At 41.1% G+C, this 15084-nt stretch overlaps 1 protein-coding gene across 10 annotated transcripts in view; it reads left to right on the top strand.

Moving 5' to 3' along the window:
- Positions 1–1207: 1207 nt before the first annotated feature.
- dip2a (disco-interacting protein 2 homolog A) overlaps positions 1208–15084 on the top strand; it is a 95227-nt gene continuing 81350 nt past the window's right edge. For all 10 annotated transcript variants that reach the window (XM_015966686.3, XM_054747021.2, XM_054747019.2 and 7 more), the window contains exon 1: positions 1208–1863. In XM_015966686.3, the coding sequence (XP_015822172.2) occupies positions 1740–1863 (124 nt within the window). In that variant the 5' untranslated portion in view covers positions 1208–1739. The remainder of the gene's footprint in view (positions 1864–15084) is intronic.

Genomic DNA, 15084 nt, shown 5'->3' with positions numbered 1-15084 from the left:
CATGTTTTATCTGCTTTTGATCTGTAATTTTATCTTCTGTTTTAATTGCTTAGATTGGTAGTGTTTTGGTTTAGCCTATGCAGCACTTTGGGCAGCTCCCATGCTGCGTTTTAAATGTGCTATGTGAATAAACTATGGTATGGTATGGATTTATTTTATTTCAAACACAAATATGAAAGGTCAAATACAAAACACAAAAACAAAGCAAACGTATCAACGTACATATCCCATTTTTAACATTTCGATTTGTATTAATCTGACACAAACACGATTACTGGTGTTTGTTCAGATAAGCTGCTGCAAAACACATCTAACTCATTTCCACATCTCCATCCCACCTATCTAACAATACGTGTATTATCAAATAAGTGTATTTTGTTGTATTTCAATTTAATGACAGAATGTTCCAAAGATTTTACCCTAGAACAAAAGATAATTGCATCATCAGCAGATAGTAGGTATTTTACTATGTTCAACACTATATGTTGTTTAAGTGAACCATAAACACTTTGGGGCCTAAAACTGATCCTTGTGGAACCCCACAAGTTATATTTAACAACAATGATACGCTTTCTTTTCTTTAAAGTGACAATGTGTAATTTCTGCCATGAATCTCTATCGAAACTTGTTGAAAATTAATTAAATGATGCTCAGTTGATAGAAAACATTGGCGGGTTTGTAAATAACCATAAAAAAACGTATTTAAAATACATGTACGCGGGTGTAAGTTTCTGGGCGATGCCATACGCTGTTTCCTTCTATGGGAGCCCGTGAGGATCTAACACATTTACTGATTTGCAACAAGCAGTTACAAAATGTTCGCCATTCATAGATGTTTTACACACTTACAGCTTTGCTCGTTGCCAGTGCTGAAAGGGAGTCTGATGTGCTTGTCATTTTGCTGAAGATTGAACAATCTAATGAAGTACTCTTGAAAATTGCTGTCCCAGTGACTTTTTGACCCTGATGACTTTCCCTTGGTAAGGTTTTACTCGAACACAAAAATACTGCTTGCTTGCAGTGATTTAGGTATGTACTGCCCCCTAATTTGTGTCTCATTTAAAGCTTCGACATTTAATCTGACTCATCTGCATCACTGGTAACCATGATTGATCAAATGAAACTCTCTAATCATTTTATATGCATTGAAACTGCAAATTTAACATGTTCATCTGTGGTCTTCTATATTTTCACTACATTTGGTTTTCAGATGTTTCTATTTGCATGTCAGCAACAAGTTCAGCATCAATGTATTTCTTTAAAATCTCCGTAAAATAGTGACAGTAGGAGGCAGGAGAGTTGCACGCGGAGTAGCAGCAGGGAGCTGGCGTGCACGCACACAGACACAACCCGCTGCCCTCGTGAGCGCGCACGGTCAAGGCTGCTGTTGCAGCCTCGACCGCGCGGTGGGAAGCGAACGAGGAGTTGAATGCACAGTTGAAACGACTTCGCAGCTGACAGAGCCGAGGACCAGACGAGCCGAAGCCCGGCAGAAGCATGTCCCAACTTACTCTGTGGAGCCCCGGAGCCCGGTGTGTCTGCTAGCGTCGCAGCTAGCCGTGTCATGACGGTTGGAGGCATTTCTCCCACATCTGGGTGACGAAGCAGCTGCAGCATTGAGGCAGGAGACGCACCAACACCCTATCTGCTCTGAGCCGAATCCAGGGGAGGTTTAAAATAAAACGAAAGAAATCGCTTTTTATCGCGCTGGACTCGTTCGTCCATTGTGCTGGACCACCATGGCAGAGAGAACCTCCACCGGGTTGCTGCCGGTGATGTTGGAGCCCACGCCGGCTGTCGCAATGACCCTTCCGGCGGAGGTCCGGGAGAAGCTGGCGGAGCTGGAGCTGGAGCTGTCTGAAGGCAAGTTGGGCTGCATGCCGGTGGTGGACCACCGCCCTTTTTATTTCAGTGTATTTGTTGTGGTTTGCAAACAGCTGGAGCTTCAGTCTGTGCTGCTCCATTTCACTCTTAACGACCGGGACTAGAAAGGTCAGGGGCTGGATTGTCTTATCCCAAACATTCTGATGGGACTAAGTCAGACTTGATCAGATGGCTTGATTCCAGCACGGACACACCCATACTCCTGTTATGACAAAGTCTGACACAAATATACTTTCACTTAGGCTTTCATTAAAGGCTAATAAACTACAATTACACATTCCCGTTGTAACTTCCGTTATATTAATGTCCCCTTTAAATAAAAAAATGCTTTAATTAATTGCCAGCATTAATTTATGAATATTTTACAGGACCTTTGATGATTTTTCACTGTTATTAAACTTCCCTATTGTTTGGTTCACAGTTGAGAGAATATATTTGTTAGGCATAGTAAAGCTATCTGAGCAGAGTTCTGTCTTTAACTAGCTCTGTCTTTATAAACACATCTGTAACATTCCTGCTTGAATTAGCCAGAAACCAGAATTACATTTCTTTGTCTCTCCTGTTTGACTTAATGCTAAGTTGTTGGGATTCAGCTCTTTACAGTGGGTTTATCCTGCTGTTACGTGGAAATCCTCAGATGCAAAAATGTGGTGCTCTGCACCAGAATGAAAGCAGTACTTGTTTTTTGCACAAAGAGCTTCTATTGTTTTTTTTTTTTTTTTGTTAAATCAGTTAGACTGAACTCTGTCCCATTATCCATGACGTTCTCACGTGGAGAAATGAGCTGAGCTGCAATAAAGCCCTACTAATTAATGACCTACATTAGCTCTGATTAGATTTATCATTTGACCCTGGGGCGGTTTTTCACTTTTTTTGTGACGGAATGTTAAACTGACAAGTTTTAAAACTCGGTTTTGAAATGTGGAAGAAGAAAATGAGCAAAAACTGAGCCAAAGTCAGAGTTTGCATCAAGTCTTCCTTTGGCCTTTGCTGCAGACATCCCGAGGTTAGGAATAGACCCAAAGTGCATGCTTTGATAAACACATTAGCTGCCACCAAGGTTTCTAATGGAATAGACATGTTTTCAGGAGTGGCTACCAAACCAATCTATATCTGTCCTGTTTCCTCTTCCTGCTCTCCAAATGTCACATCCTGCCATGTTGAAGCTCTGATAGCCCTATCTCTTAGCATTTTTTCCATCACCATTAGACTAAGTTCAGGCCTCCCCTTCTCCAATTTTCCCATTTCGTCTCTGATCAGAGAAAGGACTGCCATGTTCTTCAAGCTAAATAGAAATTTACTTCTTTTTCCCTCTCCTGCTCCCACTGTACTCTTGTATGCCGGCTGTGAACTTTTCACCTCAAGATGATGCTCTTAAGTCGTCTTCTCCTTTGCATCCCGTCGGACTGCATGCTGAAGGTGACTCATGTTGTCAGGAGAAGATGAAAACCTGCAGCTGGCTCTTCTCTCAAGGATTAAAATCAGATATTTGTGTGATACAAAAAAGAGCATCTTGGTTTTTGGTTTGCATGATTGTGTCAGTCGCTGTGTGAGTGTGGAGGATCATTGTTTTATTCATGAAAGTGAACAGCGTCATGTGTGTTTTCTTAAGCAGTTAATCAGATTCTTATACAGGGTATCTGCAGGTCCTTAAAAAGTCTTAAAAAGTCTTAAATTTGCTTTTCCAAATTTAAGGCATTAAAAATCCTTAAAAAATACAAATAATCCTTAAATAGTTTCCAAAGGTCTTAAATTACCAAAGACCCAATAAACAAGATTCTTTTATATCTATAAAATTTTTGAGAATTTCTAGTTATTTCAGCATTTTTGTGTACGATATTGGCGTAAGTGGAACTGTACACATTCGGTTGGTTGTGAAAGGGGGCTATTTTTAGAGGAGCACACTAGTAGGAGTTTGCGCCATGGGGAAGTGCAACATTAATGGTAACTGGATGGCTAATCCCACGTTCACGACGTGGTTAGCACCAGTTCCAGGCAATAGCTGGAAATTATAGCTTAAATTTAATTAAACTGAAAAATAGCTTAATTTTGGTCAAAGTGTCCTTAAAAAGGTCTTAAAAAGTCTTAAATTTGGCTCCCTTAAACCTGCAGATACCCTGCCAGCTTGAGACTATCCAGCAGCTCAGCTAGATTATGTTCCAGTGTCAGCAGCTAAGGCTTGCTGATGTGTGAAGCAAACAATCTGCACTCTTGTTCTTGTAATAAGTAGTTTTCCTCTTGAGATTGCTTCATTTTCAAATGTTCACGATTTGATTTTATTACCGTGAAATCTTTCAAGAAGCCCACCTTGCCCTTAAACTGATTTAAAGGGGTCCTAGAACAACATCTTCCTACAATTGGAAACTGTTCTATGTAACATATACAGGGATGTTCCGATCACATTTGTTTTGCTCCCGAACTGTTTCAGAGTCAATAGATTTTGAGTAGGGATGCACGATATATCTGCATCATTATCAGCATCGGCCAATGTTAATGGTATCTGTCCGATAAGTAAAACTGATATTTTATCCATCTTGTTTACATGTGTGTATCAGTTTCAGAGGGTAAGGGGTGGTTGATGATGTGTAAATGTTCAGTCCTATGACAGTGATGGTAATCATCTCAGAAGCGTAACTGTGTTATGTAATGGAAAATAGAGTAATGTGGGCTAAATAAATTGCTTTAAAAGCTATTTATTTCTATTCTCATTACTGACCAATAGCTGTAATACTCTATTAATTATAGAATATCACCTTGCTTGGTCTTAGGATGATTAATTAGAAGGTTCTAGGATTCTTTTAATTATTAAGGGATCGTTCACACTTCGTGTATGATTCAAGAACCAGTCAGTGTTTGCAAACAAATAAGAATTTATTATACAAACAATTAAGACTTGACAAATGGTTTAAACTATTATCCTGTGAGTGGATGGAACTAAAAGATGGGTGTCTGAAAACTATGTGAATATGAGATGATGAATCAGAATCTCCGTACCTTCAGAGAGGTGTGTTCTGGATAAAAAAATTTAGTTTGCAGATGAGCTATAAGCTAGGGCTGCACAATATATTGAAAAATTGTCATCATCGGGATAACAGGACGTGCGATAGGCCCATCGCAAAGCACGTCAAAAACGGCGATAAATGTTTGGTTCAATATTTCCATCCGTGTCATACATCATCTTTTTGTAAACCAGCTCTGTTTTTTACGCGGAAGTATTATTTGACCAATCAAATGTAGTCCTTTTGATATGCAGCCAATCAGATGGGTCCGTTCACGTAATATGCCTCCCCCCTACGTAAGCCCTTAGGATGGAAAGCAACACCCGAACTGAGTTAGTGGCGCCGTTCCATTGTTCGTCATGCTGGCTCAGAGCAATGAACGCATTTTGTGCTGAGGTTTCTGGAATCAGCGCTGCTGCTGTCAAACGTGAACGTGAGTCCACTCGGTGTCGTTAATCATTTTTACCGGGCTGACTCCGACACGTGCCGGTGAACCAACCCACCTTCATGTCGCTGGTGTTCCACCGGGTGGTGATGTTAGCCCCAGGCTCCAGTTAGCTTCCAGCTAAAAGGCTACAGCACTCTCCTCCCAGTCCCACCCTGCTAAAGAGGGCCTGGAAAAGTTCCCCCACACATCAAAGTGATTTTTCCTTTATGAGCTTTTATAACCTTGTTAATCGGAATAGTTGATTTGCTGCTGCACATAAACTCAGTCAGAAGCTCTGCTAGCCGGTTATCTTAAGAGGAGCTAGTTCAATTTGTTAGCTTGTTATCAGAATCATAGTTGCAGTTTCATCATCTGAGCTGCTTTTTAAGATCTAGGTAAACTTGTTCAATTTGGGGTTAAAAACAAACATTTTCACATATTTTCCATGTAGTTTTTTTTGCCAGTTCCTCTTCTGAAAGGTAGACAATTGTTTTTCTCTTTCCCTCAGAAAATCTTAATATTCTCCTAGTTTGGCCCAGCACAGTTCACTCCCCAATTACAGCAACAGCCTTCTATCATAACCACATAAGTGGAGAAAATGCTCAGTAGCAATGAGAGAATTTGCTGTTGCATTTAAGTGATGTTAACTATTATTTAACATTTAAACTTATTTTCTGATTTTATTTATTCAAAAACCCTGGTAAGGGATGTTTTTCTGTATTTGGAGCATCAGAAAAAGTTTTATGGTGGAGGTGATGTTTTAAAGTCACTGAGAAACTGCATGCATGCAGTTTGTTGTTTTGCTGCTAATACAGTAGCAGGTGCAGCTGCATGGTTTTGCGATAAAAATGTTATGTTGTAATGGAATTCATGCATTAGTTTTTGTTTGCTTTGAGCCCAGAGCAGACGTCACACGCCAGACGACATCAACGCTGCATACTTTAGTAATTGTTCATTTATCACGAGTAATATCGATATCGCAGTATTAAGCACTGTTATCGAATATCGCAGGTTTTCCTAATATCGTGCAGCCCTACTATAAGCTATTTATCAAACTGCATACAGACGCTATCTGTGTGTCTACATTACCGTAGAGGCACCCTCTTGGTGGATCCGAAAGTCAGAGTGGTCGGATGACTGCTGGCACCGGAGGGCTGTAGAGTACCGAGGTGCCGTCCTTTCAGTTCTAGAGATGTGTCTCGGGACACGACAGATGGATGGAAACCACTTGCCTTAAAATAACTCTTAAGGAGTTTGAGTCAGCTTTGTTCTGCTGGAAAACTATCTTGTTGTTCGCAGGTGCACAGTGCCACGGCCAGCAGGCTAACATTTATCTGCACAACACCAGTACCTATCGGCACCGCAGACGTCACTTTAGGTGGTTTTCCAGGAACGCTACTCAGCCTGAAACAGCTCTGTACAGCGTGGTTTGAATCAGCCCATCTGAGTGTAGTTCTGTTCCCATGCCAACTCCTGCGGGGGGGGGGGGGTACACACACACACACACACACACACACACACACACACACACACGCACGCACGCACGCACGCACGCACGCACGCACGCACGCACGCACGCACACACACACACACACACACACACACACACACATTGGCCAACATTTTCCTATAGGTTCATCTCTAAATAAGAGGATGAAAGGCGATGAATAAGTAGAAAAACATTTGAAGGCAATTTAAGGATGTGGTTCACGCGAGGAGCTTCAGCCATGTGGTGGAGTTGCTAATGCTAATGGTTAGCTTCTACTAGTAGAGACATTCTCTGCTGTTACCTGGATGCTAAACCAAACTACAACAGCCTTCCCATCGCAAGACAACATGGGTGAGTCCATGAATGTTCAGGTACAGTGTGACATAGATCTGTCAGGCTTTTCAAATCTTAGCGCTTCACTATTTTCAATCAGAAGCTAGTGCAGGAGATAGGTGTAGGAGACTATTTTCATGTTCATCCTGCATGAAAAACTCAGAGTGACGGATCATAATCAGAAACAATAGTTAAAAAACGTTTTTTCACTGTTCCACACTTTTAAATAGGATTATTTAATTCTTATCTTAGGAATAATCACAATTTTTTCTACTTGTTTACTACATAGTGAGTTTCAGTCATGCTGTCTGCCAGATTTAGTCTCTTTTGAACAGAGGCTACTTGTTTTGACTCTGCCAGTTTTTATGACAACTTAGGCAAATCAGCTCCAGGTATCGTCAACGTGTTTACCATCCTGACCCATGAAAATGCATCGTTCTTCTCACCTGCCTTGTTTTTAAAAAGGGGGCAAAGTTCACCAACATGGGGAGAACCTTTGAGTTTATGGCTTTTGATGGCTTATGTTCCTAATAACTACTATCTAAATAATTCTGCATTTGTGGGAGTCCTGATGATGGGAGACCGAGTTTCCCTGCAACCAAATTCTCAGTTTTGTAGTTATGAGAAAGAACCTGTGTTGTGTCTCAGCTGACCTAGATGTATATGAGTGGCCAGAAGATGGGGCGTAAAGGAGGCCAAGAAGATGGATGATCCCCATTATCTCCTGCAGGGAAGAAGTAGGGAGCGAGACGTGTCTGCTGAGTAATTCATAGGCTTACTCTATAATTCCCTGGTTTTCTACCCTCCTCCTCTGTTTGCTCTCTAAACCCTCTGATTACAAAGTCATTTTTAGTCCAGTACTGCTGAAGTTTTTACAGCAGGAAACTGCCAAACCTCTGGTTGGTCATTCAGCAAACATTTACAGAAGAGCATTGCATTTGGTTATTCAACAGCTGTCGGGTATTATTTATGGCTGACTGGAGCCACTGAGAATGTGTGCTGGAGTTGAGGTGTTAAGGAGAATGAATATCTTCTTTATCAATAGTCAGATTGCTCTGCAAGAAACACCAGTCCTGGTTTTTATCTCTGACTCAGAATCTGCTGCTGCACCGACCCAATTTCCCCATGGAGATCATTAAAGTTTCACTATTTATCTAATCATTTAGATAAAGGGAAACCTTGTTTGCTGAATATACCATTAGGTGAAGAGGCAGAGTGCTGTGAAGAGTAATACAATGATGATTAAACTAACCATGATTTGTCAGCCTCTAACTATGACAGCAGGTTGATTGTGTAATGATCGGTGGTGGGCATCTTATTGCTGCCGAAGGATCAAACCTCACTCAGCGCACGTTTTTCAACTTCACTCAAACTTCATTGTAAAGCCACGTCATGCATCTGTATCCATGTTAGTGAGCTGATGTATTATACAAGTCATCAAAAAGATTAGCATAAAACCTTTGCTCTTAAAGCCACCATAGTTTGCTCCAGTGTGCTGCTTTAAGTGGGATGTGTTGAATTTCCCTCAGAACGCTCAAAACTATTCCAATATTGACTGGCATGCATGCACAACCAGTATAAATTAGACCAAGGCGAGTCAAACCAAAGCATTCATTCATGCTTGATCTGTTTGCAGTCGGAGCATGCATTGTGAATTCATTTCAGCGACCAGCACATGGAATTGTAGTTTAAGATATCTAAAATATAGTTGTAATAGTTTTTGAAGGTTTTGTCTTCTCAAACCTCCTGTGAGTCATGGCAGATGGTTGCTCTGTTGGAGGTTTCTTCCTGTTAAAGGGGAGTTTTCCTCTCCACTGTCGCTACATGCTTGCTTTGAATGGGGATTGCTGTAAAGCCACTGACACAACAAGTCAGTGACTCGATGCAGTTTATTGGTTTTTAATTTTTTTTAACATATAACTAATTGGCAGAGGTGTGACCAAGTCACTGCTTTGCAAGTCACAAGTAGTAAGTCTTTCCAGTCAAGTCTCGAGTCAAGTCCAAGTCAAAGACAACCAAGTCCAAGTCGAGTCCAAAGTCTATGATGTTGAAGTCCAAGTCAAGTCCAAGTCCTTAACTTTGAATTTTCAAGTCATAATCAAGTCATCTGTCCAAATTCTATTTAATGACAATGATAAATAAATTCCAGAAATAATGCTTCTTAAAGCTTCATATATTTGCTCAAAGAAGCAGAAAGTGCAACTGAAATTAATTATAAACAAAGTGCTGCTGCATTTAGCAGTACATCAAACCCAGAACGAAGAACGATTTATGATTTTTGTCCATGTCGTGCCACTTTGTTTTAAAATATCAAATATGCTCAAGTCATCAAGTCAACAGATGCAAGTCGATTCAAGTTGCAAGTCATTGGCGTTCAAGTCCAAGTCAAGTCGTAAGTCCTTTATATATTTTATCAATTCAAGTCAGAAGTCATTAAAATAATGACTCGAGTCCAAGTCGTGTCTCATCCACACCTCTGCTAAGTGGCCTAATAAACTGTACTCAGTGCACTGATAAGTAGGCTCAATTGGAATGTGTACTTTGTAAATTGCCTTGGGACGACTCTTGTTGTGGTTTGGTGCTAAATAAATAAACCAAATTGAACAGAATTTTTCTAAGATGGGCATTTTGAATGGTGTAAACTCTAAACATGAACTAGTTTTATTTATTAGTTTTATTAAAATGAACTAGTTTGATTTTTTAGTTTTATTAAACCCATGGTTCATAAGATATTTCAGCTAAAAACAGAAGATTGACACCAACGTTGAACACCAGAGTTACAAACAAATAAATTACAATGTGTAGCTCTTTGTAATATTTGGGGATGACTCATAAAGGGGTCCTAGAACAACTTTTTCTTACAATGGCCTACTTTACAGTTGGCATCATCACACAAGTGCTGTAAAAAGGTTTATAGCAGCATAACGGTTGATGGATTTCCACAAAGCTTGCCACTGATCTTTATAAGCAAGCAAACCACATTTGTCAATCGACAAAACATGCACAAAGTGCTTTTACATAAAACTAATCAACAGAAACCAACAAAAAAATGATCAAAGTTATCAAATGTTTCTGTGTGGCCATTACAACATCACCAATTCACAGAAAAAAGCAGGTCGGAGATGTGGCATACTTTTTGGTATTGTACATTTGATGCCCCAAACTTCCTACACTTAACAACAAAGTAAATGCGGTTTTGAATACTAGGACCACAAAATCACATTTTTGCTCAATAGCAATTAGACTGAATTGGCGATCTTGAAATAAACAGCCACAAGCAAAAAAAAAAATATTCTGGTTGCTACAGGCAACATCATAGTCCTAAGAATGAGTGTTGGTCGATGGCTTTAGGAAAATGTGATTGAACAGAAAATCCCAGAAAGTTGATCTACAACGTTTCATTACGACAAACCTCTCTGTTTTCATTCTTTACTTTTTGGACCATTGTGTAGAGCGTCACATAATTTTGTGGCCACTTCTGAGGTCCTAGTTCACCACCACATGAAGAAACCCTCCACCAGATCTCCTCAGAATATTCAGCCTATTGTTAAGGACCAAACATTTGATGAAAATAGAACAACTTTCTACATTAGGAGCTTTTTCTATCACATGCAGGATTTAAGGTTATTACTTAAGTAGCTATAAGCATTTCTGCAGTTTTTCCTCTGTAACAGGATTCAGCATGTAGAACGTTGAGCTCGGAGTGTGTGAGCTGGTTGTGAAGTCCAGTTTGGAGCAACAGAAGCAGCCTTTCCCACCACGCCATAGGTTCAGTTAAAATCTTGAGCTACTTTTGTACTACGTCACTTGTAAATGCAAGTTTGTGCACATTTAATTGTAAATCTCTAGTTACTGTGTGCGTCTCATTTTTATTGGTTACATACCACATAGCTTAGCTTCGTTTTAACCCAAAAAGGACCAATAATAGCAGCTATTGTCTTGACTGCTCTCTTTGCTCTCTACTGAATGTCCTTGCTCGTTGTTTTTGCAGCACTTCTCAACATCCTGCCTGACTTTAAACTCTACAATCTATGAATATTTAAAGACCTGCAGTGTGTCAAAGTTAGATCTCTTTGTTTACTCGAGTGGGGAGAAGAATTTTCTTTTTTTAACTCGGAGAAAGCCATTTTTTAAGCTTTTTAAAAGGCTCTTTTATGTTATATAGATCCATAAACTTTGATTAAATACCGTAAATCCTCTAATACAGGCCGGTATTCAATTAAAGGCCGGGTCTCCAATTTTGGCCGGTGTCGGAGTCGGCGGAGGTGAATAATGGCCGGTCTCTTATTGTGGCCGGGTGGAATGTGGTAACAAGCTAATACGGGGGGCGGTTGTGTCATCGTCTCACTTTTGATTTGCCAGTGATAGACCGCGAGGGTAACTTTAACCGTGTGGAGACGAAGAGGAGGCGAACATTTGATATCAAGTTCAAAGAGAACGTGCGCTGCAGAACACTGGGGAGCAATAGGGGTTGTATGAACGAGTCGACTTCACTATAGTGACTTTTTATGCCTGTCATCGACTAGTCGCTGTCACGTGATAATGACCGGCAAGATGCAGCCCTCGGAAAAGACAGCAGCCTGCTGTCAGCAGGTGACAAGCTCCTGCGCTCAGGGGGCAACGCGCTGTGCCAGAGCGTCGGTACTGACACGCGATCGTTCATGTCGGTTCATTTCCTTTAATGTTTTCTGTCTTTTATTTGCGCCTGATGTGTTTCGCTGCTGTGGAGCGGGGCGCATCACCTTGTCATCCGGTGATGCACCGATCACTGATGCGGCCGCCAAGCACGGAGCACTCCGCTGTTTCTGCGGTCGGTAGATCTGCCTCCTGAGCACGGCCACAGTAACATTATCAAATCAGGTGTCGCCACCTCAAAAAACTAATTTAACACGCGATCGTTCATGTCGGTTCATTTCCTTTGATGTTTTCTGTCTTTTATTTGCGCCTGATGCGTTTCGCTGTGGAGCGGGGCGCATCACCTTGTCATCCGGTGACGCACCGATCACTGATGCGGCCGCCAAGCAGCGGCACTCCACTGTTTTTGTGGTTGGTAGATCTTTTAGAACTGCAGTTCAAAGGTAACTCTGAAGGTGAATACATATAAACCCAGGTAGCAGTTTTTCTTTAGGATTGAGTGGAGATGCAGGAAGATAATAAACAGGCAGGACAGAAAAATAGTCAAATAAAAACAAGTTAGTTTTTGTACCTGATGGTTGCAACAAACAGACACCATTGAAGGTAATCAGAAGTGAGGAACAGAAAATGAAATAATTATTTTAATGTTTAGAGCAGCAGGAACTCCGAGAGGCTGCAGGCGCATCAGTGAGTTTGCGGCCGCTGCGCAGGGGGAGGGGGGAGAGGGCTGAAGCAGAAACTACCGTTGTTAAAAGAAATGTGTTTAACTTTGAAAATGTGGGCGCAATTTTAATTGTCAAAAACTCCAGCGAACCATTAGTTCATTTTGCTCAAATAGAAATTGAGGCCTGCCTCTAATACTGGCCCTCCTTCCAATAAAGGCCTGGAGCTTGGTGAGCTTGAGTCAAATACAAGCCCGGGCCTGTATTAGAGGATTTACTGTAATAGTATACAGGACTTTCATTTCCTCTAAGTCCCACTGCTACTTGGCTTTCTACTTGGAAAACAGTGAGCGATGGTGCCAGCTTCCAGCCAGGCCACCATCCTGTCCAGCAATGCTGCTGAACTCTGCAGTATGCAAAAGGAAATCCTTCTTACAAAATGTTTTGTGTCACTTTAAGTGGTTCTCACCACTTTTTGGTAATTTGCACCTCAGATTAAGAACAATTTTTTTTGTTTTAATTTGTAGATGTTACACTGATTGCACTTTTAATGACATTAACATGGAGATCAGAGGGCACTGGTGCCAGGGTCATTCGCTGACCAACTAAGCAGCATGACCCCTTCATGGGATTTTCATACTCAAACCACTGTATTCTTTCTACTAGAAGGCTTTTGTTGGGTATCACAAAGTAAATTGTTCATTACATCTTCACCTTTGTTTGTTTTGATCCCTCATCTGCTGAAAATAGAAGATTCATGGTAATCATGAGCTAATGGAGTCAGAGAATGCAACACTGACTTGGAGCATCGTCATCAGGCTGTGATTCAAATCTCTAAATGACTTTTAAAAAGCTCTTAATAAGGACAAGGAATTCACAACGTGTGCAGTTCAGCGCTCTTTGATGCAAATTGCCTGCAAAGGTTCAGGGCTGAGAGCTCTGCAGAGAAGCTTCTGCGTAGATTTTTTAAGAGTCCAAGGTATGATCAATAGTTTTCCATTTCACATATTTCCTATAACTTCCTTTTCTGTTTTATTTTATCTCAGGTCTTCTTGTTTTATGTTATTCTTCGATATTTTCAGCTTAATGTATTCATGCTCATGTATGGTGTCAGTGGAATTATATAACCCTGTAGGGGTGTAATGCCCCTTACACATTAGGTTCAGTACGGTCTGGGTCTCGAATGGGCGGTGTAGTGTTCACAGGGTTAGGGTTAGTTCCAAAGGACTTCTCAGGAATGCGGAAATCCCCGAGCGCGTGGGCGGCGTTTAAGATGCGCGGGAAAGTCCATGGTGTTCTCCATAGCAGCTATCTTACGGCTCGCTGGGACGAGGGCTCTGTGCATTTCGATACTCTGAGGACACACACTCACAGCTCTCTCACTTTTCCCATTCCCACTAGCGGGAACTCCATGATACAGACAGACCAGTTTACTCAACAGCATCCAGGATGAAAAAGAATCACGTGTGAGAGAACCCCCCTGCTGGCTGATTCTACTCGCCAATCGGAGTCGGTTGGCAGGAATTACAGCCGGTCAATCAATCCATAGTGTCACCTCGGTCCCAGTCGGACCTCTGGGGAGAAGGTCTGAAAAAAAGAGTTGCCCCAGAATGGAAAACTCATATGAAGCTAAATTCCAGTCCTGTACCCGACCGTAGTGACGCTAATGAGTAAGCGCCATAAGTGACTAGTTTGATCACGATACAACATATCGACACAGTGGATTGCAATTCGATGTTTGTGAACATCACAACACCATTTCGATTTGATTCGAGTTAGGATCCACCGATCAACATGAATCAATATTACAAGTGATTGAACACGATCGTTTACCAGGTGATTTCTTTACTGTATTCTCACAACTCGCCATGACGCTGCTTGTGTCTTTATTTACCACATTTGGTAATGGACAGGAACTGCTGGAATATGGCATGTCAGCTTAACTTCCAAATAGAAAACATTCTCAAAATAATATGCGTATGATTAATAGCTGTATAAATTTTTGCATGACATTATAATCCATGTGTCGTTACACTTCTACCCGTATGTTAGAAAAAGCTTTTCTGTTTTGACAAGACCAACACTTCTGCATCTTATGAATGCATCTATGAAACTTTCGCTTATGCATTATAACAAATGGACGTCAGCTGATATTTTCATACACGCTGCAAGAAATTTGAAATGAAGCTTTTGTGCTGCAAACATCGCCGTCACAGCTGAAATCAATTCGGGTGTCTCATCTCCACCCGAGACAAAAATGCAACCAGACAGTTTATTGACTCTGAAAGGCGCTGTATAAGTGCGGGTCATTTTATCATAGGATTTTTTACACTCTGGTCAGTGTCATCAGCACCTACTGGTTTCTCTTGATCTTTCAGTTTTTAAAGAGCGCCAACAAACCTGCAGAGCACGACAGGGCCCACCTAATTCATCAAACCGATTGCTGTGTGCAGTGAAAGTATAGAGATCTACCTTAAAAGGCAGCTTTACTCATAAAGGACACAAAGTACCAGAACATGCCATGGTTTGTTTCTGCCTCCTTGTTGCCTAGAGACAAGCTAAATAGCATTTCACTGAGTATCATTTCAACCAAGGATAGTCTGTGGGTTATGAGAAAACGCATCAACATGTTTTTATTTTTGTTTTTATGCTTGT

The sequence above is a fragment of the Nothobranchius furzeri genome, chromosome 14 (assembly GCF_043380555.1).
Source record: "Nothobranchius furzeri strain GRZ-AD chromosome 14, NfurGRZ-RIMD1, whole genome shotgun sequence".
In the NCBI taxonomy this organism is placed as follows: Eukaryota; Metazoa; Chordata; class Actinopteri; order Cyprinodontiformes; family Nothobranchiidae; genus Nothobranchius; species Nothobranchius furzeri.
This window is presented reverse-complemented; position numbering and strand designations above follow the sequence as displayed.